A 14071-nucleotide genomic window follows, 5' to 3' on the forward strand; every position below is an offset into this window, starting at 1 on the left:
ATGAAAAATACACAACACAATATATATACATATAAATGAGGAAAAAAAAATAAGTCAATCTGGAATTGTAATATTGTATATGTCTTAAATCTAAATAAATAATAATAATACTAATATCACTTTTTGATATAAATAGTTAAGCAGTAGAACCAATTACATTATATAAAACTGTAGTTAATTTTCGGTTGTTTTTAAAGTAATTAACATTTTAAATAAAATTTGCTACAGTTGATTGGTAAATTGTTCTTGTAATAAAATTATTTTTTACTTTTTAGTTCACATTTTACTATTTTTTAGAAAAGCACGTTTTTAAAAACAAAGTTTTATATATTTTATTTTTTACTTTTTAGTCCTATTAAAGGTACGTAATAATTGGTGGATAGATTACTAAATTCATTTTAGAAGATTTGAAAAAAACATGAAATTTTAGTAAAATGACCCCCACATATGACCCTGTGTAGGGCGACCTGGATGCCCGAGTCCCAATATGATAACATTATATTATAGTGTCATCCTAGATGAGTGTCTGTGCCAAGTTTCAGCCTTCTACGACATCGGAAAGTGGGTTAAATTAATTTTGCAAGATTTGAAAAATATCTGTACGTGTTAGCGAGTTAAAGAAAAGCATGTAAAAACTACTCAAATATAGCTTAAAAATTTAAACAGGTAATTGTTTTCAATATACCACAAACAGTAAACTGTAATACGGCATACTTACTTTGTATTTAAGCTAGATTACATGTATGAAACTTAAAGTTCATTAGAAACATATAACTTAGGGTAATTTAGTTGAAGGGTTCCGATAATAGCATTTCATAGAGGATTAAAAGTCAACTAATTTGAACAATTTGGTCATCTTGTACTGCTGAATTAGTAATTACAAAATGGCTTTGTGAATTTTAAAATCGGTAATTTGGCTTTTTCTTTAAACCCAGGTTACGGTTTCTGAAATTCAAATTTTGAAATCCGGATTTATCATTAAACCCGGATTCTTCGTAAAATCCGGATTTTTTTCATTGAACTTCGAAAACCGAAAACCGGACTTTACGGATTTTAAGAAAATCCGGATTTATTTCCCATCACTAACAGGTATGGCATATTATTGTTTTAGGCATATCACATTTTGCTACTTTGTATACTACCTACTTTAAATCAAATTAGAATAATTATTCCACCAAATTTGGCAGAACGGGACACACACGACTTACTTTTACCATCTTACTACAGGTATGGCATATTATTGTTTTAACAAAATAGACTACGTTTTGGGCTATGGTATTTTTAAAATATATACAAAACAGACGTGCTAAATGTTGAAAAAAACAAAATCAATATGAACAAATTTCATATCGCATACCTGTCGCTTAGATATAGGTTGCCTATGTCGCTGACCATGTAGTGAGTGTGGTCAATTTGCTCTTTTTTGTTTGCTTTGGGAGACGAAGGCGGGGTATCATCATCGATTTTAGAACATGCTAAATAAAACAGGTTATATTCAGATCGAGTTTGATGATTTATTTTTCAATTAGCATCCACCTAACCGATTTTACATTATTTAACCTTTTGTTTATATAATATTTTAAATAATATAATTATGATAGTTTTTCGCGCGTAACAGAATGGTTATTATGAATAATTTTAAGAGTAAGTCATCAGAGTTCAGTCTAAAATATTATAATTTTACCTTGAAAATAAATAAAATTCTAAAATTAACCTCTACCTTAGGGTAATTTAACTTTGTATTTTTACTTGAATATTTTAGAACCGTTGATTTAATTTTAAAAATATTTTAGATATACAATATATAATTAGTTTAATTCCGTTAATTATACCGTTCCAATATGCTTGTTTTTTTTTTCAAAACTTATATGTCTGTCTATAATTACTATTGTGCAAACATCGAAACACCTTAGTTAGCGATAAATCTCATAATTATGAACAAGACGTATCGCTCAGTGGTTGCTGCGATTAATTTATAAAGAAACAAAATTATTTATGTGTTAATAAAATATATTATTTATTACCTGGAGTTGACCATAAAATAATATAGGCTAAAAAAAAAATCAGCATAGTGTTGTATACGTATATGATATCAATTGTAGACCACTGTATAGTAATGTTTGTTAAAAGATACCTATCGACAATTAAATATAAGTATGTAGTTTTATTACAATAGCGCAAAAACGTTTTGTATACTTAACAGTATACAATAATAACATGTTTATACGCCTTTACAAAAATCCGTACAACCAATGTAAACACAATGATTCTTTTAAAACATATGTTAACAAGTGTAGAACAAAATTATTGTAAGCTTTTGTTATAAAACTACATATTTGAATTTCAATATCTGCTAACAAGGTTTTCTTTATAGTGTTTTAAAAAAGATTCAACATTTTAAATTATATTTATACATAGTTTAACACGATGATTAATTATTTTTTAGCCATTTTCATATTATGGCCAACTCCAGGTAAACCACATATTTTACTAATACATAAGTAATTGTTTTTTTCTTTAAACTTAATTGCAGCAATCATAAAGCGTTATCTTCTGTACATAATTATAGAACATATCGCTATCTCAGGTATTTTATTTGCTCACAAGTTGCAACAAATAGAATAATAATTTTGGAATTCCATTTAAGCAATGTTTTTATTGACCTGATATAATGATAAAATTTTTTGCACGCTTAGTTAAGACTGTCCATTATTTCATAAATTATTGTTTAGAAATTCTAAGCGATAAAATATGTACATAATTATGGAGCTTATCGCTAACGAAATTATTTTTTGAGGTGGTCCATAATAACAATAGATTGACTAATAAGATTTGAATAAACAAGTATATTGAGAGTCATATAATAATATAATATATTGAATGATGTAACGCTGATATTTTGTCTACGCAAAATTGTCCACACAAATTCTTGTTTGTAACCATCCCTATAACATATCCATGTTCAAAATATCTCAAAAATATTATAGGTAGAGTACTCATTAGCTTTTGCAACATTTTTCATGGTTTCATTTTTTCAAAAAATAATTCAATATATGTTTTATAATTTAACTTTCGGTAGTTGAAAGCGCTTTGGGAACATTAAAAACTCTGCAGACCTTTTGCGTTTAGCTTTAATATATCACTGCGTTTTTTACATTGATATATAAATATATTTGTATGTATTTTTTTAAAATAATATAATACTAATCTGCTGTGCATGGATCGTATGGAATTTAAAAATACTATATTTTTTAATTTAATTTTAAAAAGTTGACAAACCTTTGGAAAATATAAAAAACTATGCAGACTATTTTCGTTTAGCTTTAAATTATCGCTTCGTTCTTTAACAAGTATACATACAAATTATATATATATATCTTTTTCAAATACTATAATACAAAGCTGCAGCGCAAAGTTAAAAAAAAAAAAAATTATTGTATTGGTATGATCAAAAGTCTGACGTCAGAATTAAATCTGTGTTTAATTTACAACAATAACATGTTTATATAGCTTTGCAAAACACTTTGTGCCATATAAAACTCAATTATTTGTTTATAATAATATATTCAATCATATAAAGTATACAAAAAAATGGTACAATATCAAAATAAAATAAAAACATCAATCGGCTCTCAGTATAGTTTGGCTTTTTTATTTATTTTTTAGCCTTTATCAATTTAACGTTTTGACCACGTATATAGATAGATTTAGTATATATATATATATATATATATATATATATATATATATATATATATATTATTAGAAAATATATTAAATGAACAAAAGTTTAAAAAATGTAAAGTGGGGTGGGTATGTTACATGAATGAAAAAACCAAACTAACTCGTCCAAAAAATTAACAGTTTTATTAATTTTCTTTAGCATGTTATAATATGGAGCATAATTTTGATCCACCTTCGGTCCCCATAGCGCACAGTAACAAGCAAATCGACGACACTGACATCTTGGTCAGGGACATAAGCAAACTCCATCCAAGCGACATGTATGTGAAATTCAGTTTGTTCCTATTAACTGTAATATTTTTATAATCTAGCACATTTATCTTGTATACAGTTTTTTGATACCATACCAAAAATAATTTCAACTTTGTTAAAATGATAAAATGTTATACTTGTAAAAGTAAGCTTTTAGTGTGTCCTGTTTTTCTAGTTTTAGTCTATTAATTCCAATTTGATTTAAAGTAGGTAGTACACAAAGTGTAACTATTAATGCTAATAAGAAAACTAATATTGAACAATATAATTGATTGACCTGTCGAAATAAATAGGTTTAACATATCTCTCATCTCGCCTTCGGTCTCCAAACCACATAGTAACAAGAAAATCGGCGACACTCGCAACTTAGTCGATTATATAAGAAATCTCTATCTAAGTGACAGGTATGTGGTTTTGAGTTTGTGCCTTAAATATATTATTTTCATAATTTAGCACGTTTATCTTGTATACAATTTATTGATACTATACCAAAAATGTATTCTACTCTGTTAAAATTATAATGTGTTCTACTTGTAGAAGAAAGCTGTAAGTGTGTTCTTTTTTAGTCTAATAATTGTATAAAGTAGGTAGTGCACAAAGTGTAACTATTAATGCTTATAAGATAGCTATTATTGAAAAATATAATTGATTGACCTGACAAAGTAAATAGGTTTAATTTTTCTCCCATCTCATTTCTTTATCTCCTTCTAACCCTAAATTATTCTTTGCTTATATAATTTTCTATTTTAAACTAGTGACTTGTTTCAGATTTTCAGATGTTATTTTGGTTGTAGATGGAGAACGATTGCCCGCTCATCGAAGTGTTTTAGCCTCACGCTGTGAATATTTTAGGTATTCAATTCTTATCATTAGGCATATTTCCTTAGACTATAAATCATGGGCGTGTAAAAACTAGTTGTTTTATTATTAATGTTTTTTTTCTTGTTGCTTACACCTGACAGTTAAGCATAAACTGAATATTTATTAACCTACCTATACTTTCTGGTTCATTATGACCTAATATGGGAACCGTTTTTTTTTTAAATACTTCCACTTATTTTAATGATGCAGCTGTCTTAATAATTATGAAACTAAAGGGAACATGCCGATAAACGTTTTTAAAATTATGAAAAAAAAAAATGTTTTATGTGTTTAAACTCTCCAATAACAATTGCTTTTATCATATCAAAAATAGTATAATTAATATCAAGTAGATCATAATAATTATCATGCTCGCTCCTGAAAAGGGTATCGTTTTTATCGTTTTACTCCATAATTTGATGTTAGAAGTGATAATGTGTATTTTTTTAGGGCATCTTTTAGTGGAAAATTTAAAAAAACCAATGATGTGGAGGTGACAATAACTGACGCACCATTAACGTTGTTTAAAATCCTTCTCGAATATATTTATACTGGTCGAATAAATTTAAGTGGTATTGAGGTAACAAATAATCGTAGTACCTTAATGGTTATTAAATGGCACAAATCTAATATTCATTAGTGTTATGTGACCGCTTGTCCAATAGTATGTGTACGATCTATTAATGAACAAAGAATTAACACATATTTACTTTTTATTTTTTAGGATGGAGACATTTTCGAATTAGTAAGACTTTCGGATTTTTTTGATATTTCAAACTTGAATCTTTCACTTCACAAGTGTTTGCAAAAAAATATTACTGTACAAAATGTATGTTCGTTTCTTGAGTTGGCTCGAAATTATCAATACAAGGATCTCGTAGACGAATCACTTAACCTTATAGACGAAAACGCTTTTGATGTATTGCAATCTGAAGAATTTCTGTCTTTGTCACCCGTAATGTCTTTTTTAAATAAGAAATATATATTGTCCGTGTTAGATGAAAACATAAGAAATAATTTTTATTTAGGACGATCTTCAAGAAATTTTCCATCGTGACACGTTTTATGCTGACGAATTATTTATATTCCGTGCGGCATGTCGCTGGATCAAGAAAAACCAAAACGAACTCGATCGTGGTACTAAAATTAATGTTTTATCAGCTGTCAGACATGAGTTAATGAGTGTCGAAGAACTGGTTGAGGCTAAGCAATCACAACTGGTTAGTTTGGATATAATTTCAGATGCAATTAAATTTAGAAACACTTGGTCAACACATAAGCCTCAATTTCGAGGACAGCTAAGTATGCTTGCTGTACACATCAATTTGTATTTCTCAAATTATGTTGGTTTTAATTATGTTGTATTTTAGAACCCAATAAAAATCTTAGATATAAATCTAAGAGTATTCCACATACCGATTACCATATTGAAGGTACTAATATGATAAAGTTGAGTACTCCATCAACTATAAACTATATGGAAATAACGGAATGGTATGAATATAGAATAGATCAAATAAAGTATGTTTTTAAATTATAAATATTTTTTATTGAAATAGCCGTCACTTAATAAAAACTGTGTTTAAATAATAAATCTAAACATTTTAAACTTTATTTCATGAATTATTCGCTTTTTTTAAAAACGTTTATTTGTCAAGATATTATTTTAATTTTATTTTAAGCAATCCATTTTGACAATGAATATTATATTTGTATTGTTTATTATTAATTAGTTGTCTATAACATAGTTGTCTTTTATTATTCAAACACTTTTTTCACAAATCTTTTTCTATCGTTCAATTTTTATACTTTTTTACAAATTAGCTGTTTCTCGTATTACATTGAAGTTTCAATAGATGGGCAAAATTGGGTGCGTCTTATAGATCATTCAAATTATAATTGTCGAACATATCAATATTTGTGGTTTCATCCACGCCTAGTTCGGTATATACACATTGTTGGAACCAATAGCACTGCTAATAAGATTTTTATATTTTGGCAAGTCATGTACAATACAGAAGATATGCATAATGTGGAAGTAAAAAATGGATTAGTCGGTAAGAAAGCGAATGAAGTAACTCATATTTTAATTAAATAAAAATGATAAAACATTTTCATTTATATTTGGTTAATTTACTAATTTTAATCAAGTTCCTAAGTTCGGTTATGATGTCAGTTCAGAAGATTTGAGAGCTTTTGTAATCAAAGGTAGAAATAACTCTAATGATGGTTCGCTAGTAGAGAGTTACGAAGAAAGCAACGCTAGAAAGGACAGATACACGTATCATGTGCTGGGATCGGGTGGTATAGTGGTTCAACTCGCACAACCATATATACTTAGTTCAATGAGGTAACAGTATAAATATCTTGCAATTTTTATACCAATCTCTTCACTATGCTGATCAGACACACATAAGCCTTCTTTGGACAATCTCTATTTTTAATGCTAGTCGTCGGAATGAATTTTTTAATTCATACACGAACTATAAATAATTTCTCCAAAAATGTTCACTCAAACTGTGAAGTATCGTTTCTTATTTCCTTCTCAGAGCCCAAGTCTCCAACCCGTAAAAACAGTCTTTTAACTTTACTTTTTTTCTTGATAAACGTATAAATGTAAGTATTATTTTTTTTTTAATACAAATTGATCTGTAGTTCATTAAAACAATTGGCAATATAAATAAATAATTTTTACAAAAACAAAATTAAAAAATAATACCGATCTGTAAAACAATTATGATAGTTTTAGTATCTTTGATAATAAAACTATAAATACGATTTTATTGTTAGCAGCATTTTTAGGCTTAAATCAATCAAATATTACACTATTAATAAGTTCCAGTAAAAAAAATAAACAAATAATATTACATTGTTTCATTCGTTTTTTAAAATATTTTTTTAATTTTTTTTTTAATTGATTTATCATTTTGTTATGATTTCTTTCGCCACCTAGTAAAATAAAGTGTTTTTTATAACTTTTATTCATAATTAAACTAAGACATTATGATGATTGCCATAACTGACAGGTTGCTGCTTTGGGATGATGATGCCTGCAGTTATACTGTTGATGCTTCAGTCGATAATAAGGATTGGGAGAGAATTGTAAATAAATCTGATGAGGTGACGCAATCTTGGCAGGTATTGAAATTTACACCCAGGCCGATACTCTACATTCGTATTATTGGCGTTAAATGTGCAGCAGGCAATGTGAGTACAATTGATTTATGTGTTTTCTTAAACTTTTAATAACACTTATATGTTGTAGGTTTTTCGTGTTATATATTTGGAAGTTCCCGCTCAAGTAACATTAGATTCCAACGTCGTTGGACGTTTGCTATGAATTAAAAATATTATTATCAAATTACTTTTTTCTCTTATACGTATTTGTTTTTGTTTTATTTAGTTAATGTAATTAAATTTAAGAATTATCACATTGAGTAAAGTTAAATGAAATTGTATACAATAAATGTAATAATTATGGGATAATTTAATAAGCCAACTGTTTTATTATTGTTTTGTCCTTACTTGCCTTGTAAAATGTTTGGAATTTTTGAATATTTATTACTCGATATTAAGTGGTTTAAACAACTATATTGTCCAAATTTGTTGGACCATTTGTGCCTATGATAGTAAATTGACAAATCTGTGGAGACTGGCTGGCTTGCTTGTTTTGCACTATATGTGTCCTGTACTTTTGATACTTAATATATTGTACTTAATATAATACGTTTACATCTATAGATGAACAATTGGAGTAATATTTAAATAAAAATAATTATTATTGAAAATAAAGAAATATAATCAAATAACAAACATTTTTATCCCAATTCCCAACTCTAACTCCAACTCCATCCCCATCCCTAATCTCTTATGTCTAATCTCAATATTTAGTACCTGACCCCCAGCCATATACCACATACAAGCCAAATGAAATACATTTCTTATTAAATCCTATGGGATATCCAGTTGATCAAGATAAAATTATCCCTCTGTATTTATATGTCTAGCTAGAAAACATGTAATAATAACTTTTTCCATTATTATTAATTACTAGATAAACTCAGAACAATGAATATGTAACAAAAAAATATATATCTTTTTACTTATTACCAATTGTTTATATATATTATGTAATTACTATCATTAGAAAATAAATAAAAATAAAAAAACTGTAATTTTTTTTTTTTTTTTTAAATTGTATTTCAAAATAATAAAAATGAATGAAATAAACGTAAAGAAAGCCTCAAATGTAAATTTAATGATTATAAAAGATTTAACATATTTAAGCCGAGGAGATCGTCATGTTGTTACAGGATACAGAATAATATGTGGCAATAATATGTAAAATACAAGTGATAAACTGTAAGCGGCGCTCACTTTATCGGTACAGTCAATTTTGTTCACTGATAACTCCGGAGGCAATAGAGTTAGGGGCTTTTTTTTTTTTATAATTATTTGTAAACTTGTTATTTGAAGGTAATAATAGAATCAAGCCAATTAACAAACATTTATAAGACTGGCATTCAAAACTCTACATTTATTGTATACAGTATCACATAATTTACACAATGAAACAATTGAAAAATTAAATTACATTAATCAAACACAACAAAAACTAAAATGTATAAAATAGATTAAAGTCATTTGATAATAATATTTTTAATTCATAGCAAGCGAGTGACTAACTCAAATATGCTTATATTTCAAATTTGGTTACTGGAGCTTTAATCGTTTGGTTGGCCTCCTGAAAACAAAAATGTTCGTTCAATTTTAGACATATCAATGATAAAAACAAAGAACATTATAGTAAACTAACAAAAGCAGTTGTCAAATTTGACAAGACTAACCTGTCACTTATTATCGCACGATCGTCTTCAACATCGTTGGAATATAAAGTTACTTGAGCGGGAGGATCCCCAATATATTATTGTTTTAACAGAATAGATTACGTTTTGGGCTATGGTATTTTTAAAATATATACAAAACAGACGTGCTAAATGTTGAAAATAACAAAGTCAATGTGTACAAATTTCATATCACATACCTGTCGCTTAGATATAGGTTGCCTATGTCGCTGACCATGTAGTGAGTGTGGTCAATTTGCTCTTTTTTGTTTGCTTTGGCAGACGAAGGCGGGGTATCATCATCGATTTTAGAACATGCTAAATAAAATTAATAAAACAGGTTATATTCAGATCGAGTTTGATGGTTTATTTTTCAAGTAGCATCCACCTACCCGATTTTACATTATTTAATCTTTTGTTTAAATAATATTTTAAATAATATAATTATGATAGTTTTTCACGCGTAACAGAATGGTTATGATGAATGGTTACTATGAATAATTTTAAAAGCAAGTCATCAGAGTTTACTCTAAAATAATATAATTTTACCTTAAAAACAATTAAAAATTTAAAATTAACCTCTACCCAAGGGTAATTTAATTTTGTATTTTTACTAGAATATTTTAGAATCGTTGATATCATTTTAAAAATATCTTAGTTATACAATATTTAATTAGTTTAGGGCCATTAATTATATATCTAAAACATTTTAGTTAATATTATATTAAATTAAGTATTAAAAAATATTCAATTTTTTTTCAAGTAAATTTAATTTTAATTTTTACAAACGTCAAAATTCCATTTAAAGTATTTTGATATTTACTAATTAATCGATTCTCTTGTAAAAGTTTTGATCACACGTATGAATGTTATGATCTATTTATCCATTTTTATTTTATAGGTCGAGTCTCTCGTATAACATAAAAAATTGGTTGACTAAAAACTAACACTATATCAATAATAAAATAGGAAAACAAAAGGATTATAGTGCGAATAGAACCTTCTAATAAAGAAAGGATACTATAACTAACTTATCAAACCAACCTAAAGCAAAAATATGATAAGTGACAGCCGTGCAGTTTAAAATACATTATGTATTTGAAGTAGACTTAAAAAAGATAAAGGCTAAAAATAAATAAAGAAGTCAAATGATACTGAAAGCTTATTTTTTATTATTTTAATACTGCATTTTCTTTTTTTATACGCCTAAGGATATACAAGGTGATCCACTTATCGCGAAACACTCAATATATCATAGGGTTAAATAGGAAATTAAAATTAATTTTTTTCATATTTTTTTATATAATGTGATCTTAATTTTTCACAATTATTTTTGTTTTAACCCCCTTCCCAACTAAGTTGTTTTGATATCAACTTTTGAAACTTAAATGGTAACGTAAATATTTTATTATTTTTTTAAATTGAAAATAATGTATTACAAGTTTTGACTGGTCGATAACCAGTTTCGGATAACTGTTTTTGAAGTTATTGAAGTTTAGGGCGGGAGGAAAGTGGAGGGTAGTGTTATTTTTTTCTGCGCCATTTTCCCAACTACACTTCCCTCTCCTCCTAACTTTAAAACTCTTACAACTTAAAAAATAGTTATTCGAATTTGGTTATTGACCAAATTATTGAATTTAAAAAAATAATAAAATATATACGTTACCATTTAAGTTTCAAAAGTTGCTATCGACCTCTAAGTTGGGATGCGCCTACGTTATTCCCAGTCTTAGTGTATCTTTCTCCACCAACTTATTTCCATCTTCTTTCTCCTTTACCGCGGAATGTACTGCCATTCTTCACGCGCTCCTCTAGATAATTTCTTCACTAGAAAATCGCTTCCTTATCTGTCTGATTCCCAAGCGAGTCTTCTAGCTCTAACTACTAATCCTTTCAACACCTTTATTCCCCTGTAATTCTTCGATTAGATCCCTTTTACTCAAAATCCGATCTTCAGGGAAAGATGTTCACTTTCACTGTGTTCCAGGTCACGCTGGGATTAGGGGTAATGAAATTGCTGATTCCCTTGCCAAAGCTTCCTTAAATCACTCCATGTATCCTCTATTTAATCTTTTATCCCTCGATGCTTTTTCTTCCTTCAAATCCACCATAAATAAAGCTTGGCATGCCAAATGGGCTGCCCTCCCACATAATTTTGTACAATGGCATCGGTCTATTATTCCTATTTCCCCCAGCTTCCCTTGGTTTCATTTACTTGGCCTTCCCCGCAAGAGTATTGTCTCCTTTTGTAGACTAAGGATTGGTCACAATTTACTCCCGGCCCACGCCTTCAAGATGGAGCTCAATTCTGTACCTTTCTGCCACTTGCACGAAGAGGAAGCTATCGGTAACTTCTCCCATCTCCTTTTTGAGTGTCCTTCCCTTTATTCCGAAAGAATATCTTTTTTTAATTTCCTTGCCTCGTATGGCATCCTAACCCAGTTCTCATCCTTAATTCCCGTGTTGTTCCCGTAATTAACGCCACCATATCCTTCATCCTGAGCTCTGGTTATTCTATATAGTTTTATTTATTTTTAACTTAACTATACTTCTTGTATTTTATATTAAATTGTTTGTAAATTTATTTATGTACACATCACCTAATAAAGGCTATTAAAAAAAAAAAAGTTGCTATCAAAAAAACTAAGTTTGGATGGGGGTAAAAACAAAAATATTTTTGATAAATTGAGATCAAATTGTATAAAAACAATATGAAAAAAAATTGTATTTCTTATTAAACCGTATGAGATATTGAGTGGTTCACGATCAGTGGATCACCCTGTATTATAGAAAAATAATTGAGTTCATGTATTGTGCATGACTTTTTGATTAGCTTCACGAACATGTTATTGTTTTATAACGTTATATATAAGTTATATATAACTTATATATACATATATATATATATATATGTATATGTTTAAGACCGGAGCGATATTTTTGAGCTAAACGAATATAGCCATTAGAGTTTTAAGTATTATCCAAAGCTTTATCAACTTTTGAAAGATAAATATTAAAATATACATTGAAATACCTTAGTTAGCGATAAGTCCCATAATTATGTACAAGACGTATCGCTCAGTAGTTGCTGCGTTAAATTTATAAAGAAATACAATTATTTATGTATTAATAAAATATATTATGTATTACCTGGAGTTGACCATAGAATAATATAGGCTAAAAAATAAATAAGCATGGTGTTGTATACGTATATGCTATCAATTGTAGAACAATATACAGTAATACTTGTTAAAAGATACCTATCGACAATTAAATATAAATATGTAGTTTTATTACAATAGCGTAAAAACGTTTTGTATATTTAACAGTATACAATAATAACATGTTTATACGCCTTTACAAGAAACCGTACACCCAAAGTAAACACAATGAATTTTTTAAACATTTGACGTTAAGTTTAGAACACAAGTATTGTAAGCTTTTGTCAAAAAACTACATGTTTGAATTTCAATATCTGCTGACAAGTTTTTTTTTATATTGTTTTATAAAGTATTCAACATTTGAGATTATATTTATACATAATTTAACACGATGATTAATTATTTTTTAGCCATTATTATATTACGGTCAATTCCAGGTAAACCATATATTTTACTAATAAATAAATAATTTGTTTTTTCTTTAAAATTCAATTGCAGCAATTATAAAGCGTTATCTTCTGTACATAATTATAGAACATATCGCTATCTCAGGTCTTTTTTTTGCTTACTAGTAACAACAAATAGAATAATAATTTTGGAAACTCAATTAGGCAATGGTCTTATTGACCTGATGTAATGTCTAATGTCAAATCTAGAAAGATTAAAGATTAATTTGCCATTTTCCAATAAAGTATTTTGCACGCTTAGTTAAGACTGACCATTAATTCATTAATTTTCGCTTGGAAGTTCTAAGCGATAAAATATGTACATAATTATGGAGCTTATCGTCAACTAAATTATTTTTTGATGTGGTCAACAATAATAATAGATTGACTAATAAGTTTTGAATGAAAAAGCATTTTGAGAGTCATATTATATTATAACAATATAATATATTGAATGATGTAACGCTGATATTTTGTCTACGCAAAATTTTCCACACAAATTCTTGTTTGTAACCACCCCATGTTCAAAATTTCTTTTAAATTACTGTAGGTGTAGCACTCATTAGCTTAAAGCAACATTTTTCATGGTTTCATTTTTCAAGAGTTAATTCAATATGTATTTTATAATTTAATTTTCGAGAGTTGACAACGCTTTGAAAAATATAAAAAACGGGCTATTTTCGTTTAGCTCTAAAATATCGCTCCGCTCCTTAACATGTATACATTTATAATATATATATCTTTTTCAAATACTATAATACAA

General features: G+C 27.7%; 1 protein-coding gene across 1 annotated transcript in view; it reads left to right on the forward strand.

Moving 5' to 3' along the window:
• Nucleotides 1-2351: 2351 nt before the first annotated feature.
• Nucleotides 2352-14071, forward strand: part of LOC126836909 (uncharacterized) — a 36130-nt gene continuing 24410 nt past the window's right edge. Inside the window, exons 1-10 of the mRNA XM_050570630.1 lie at nucleotides 2352-2473; nucleotides 3884-4004; nucleotides 4290-4400; nucleotides 4765-4848; nucleotides 5308-5437; nucleotides 5582-5812; nucleotides 5886-6159; nucleotides 6228-6378; nucleotides 6682-6914; nucleotides 7009-7207. Coding sequence (XP_050426587.1) covers nucleotides 2428-2473; nucleotides 3884-4004; nucleotides 4290-4400; nucleotides 4765-4848; nucleotides 5308-5437; nucleotides 5582-5812; nucleotides 5886-6159; nucleotides 6228-6378; nucleotides 6682-6914; nucleotides 7009-7207 — 1580 coding nt within the window. The 5' untranslated portion in view covers nucleotides 2352-2427. The remainder of the gene's footprint in view (nucleotides 2474-3883; nucleotides 4005-4289; nucleotides 4401-4764; nucleotides 4849-5307; nucleotides 5438-5581; nucleotides 5813-5885; nucleotides 6160-6227; nucleotides 6379-6681; nucleotides 6915-7008; nucleotides 7208-14071) is intronic.

Source organism: Adelges cooleyi, unplaced genomic scaffold (genome assembly GCF_023614345.1).
Source record: "Adelges cooleyi isolate 19-005CV unplaced genomic scaffold, UGA_ACOO_1.1 ACOO_flye_CR_arks_rails_tigmint_CR_PRNA_247, whole genome shotgun sequence".
Lineage (NCBI taxonomy): Eukaryota > Metazoa > Arthropoda > Insecta > Hemiptera > Adelgidae > Adelges > Adelges cooleyi.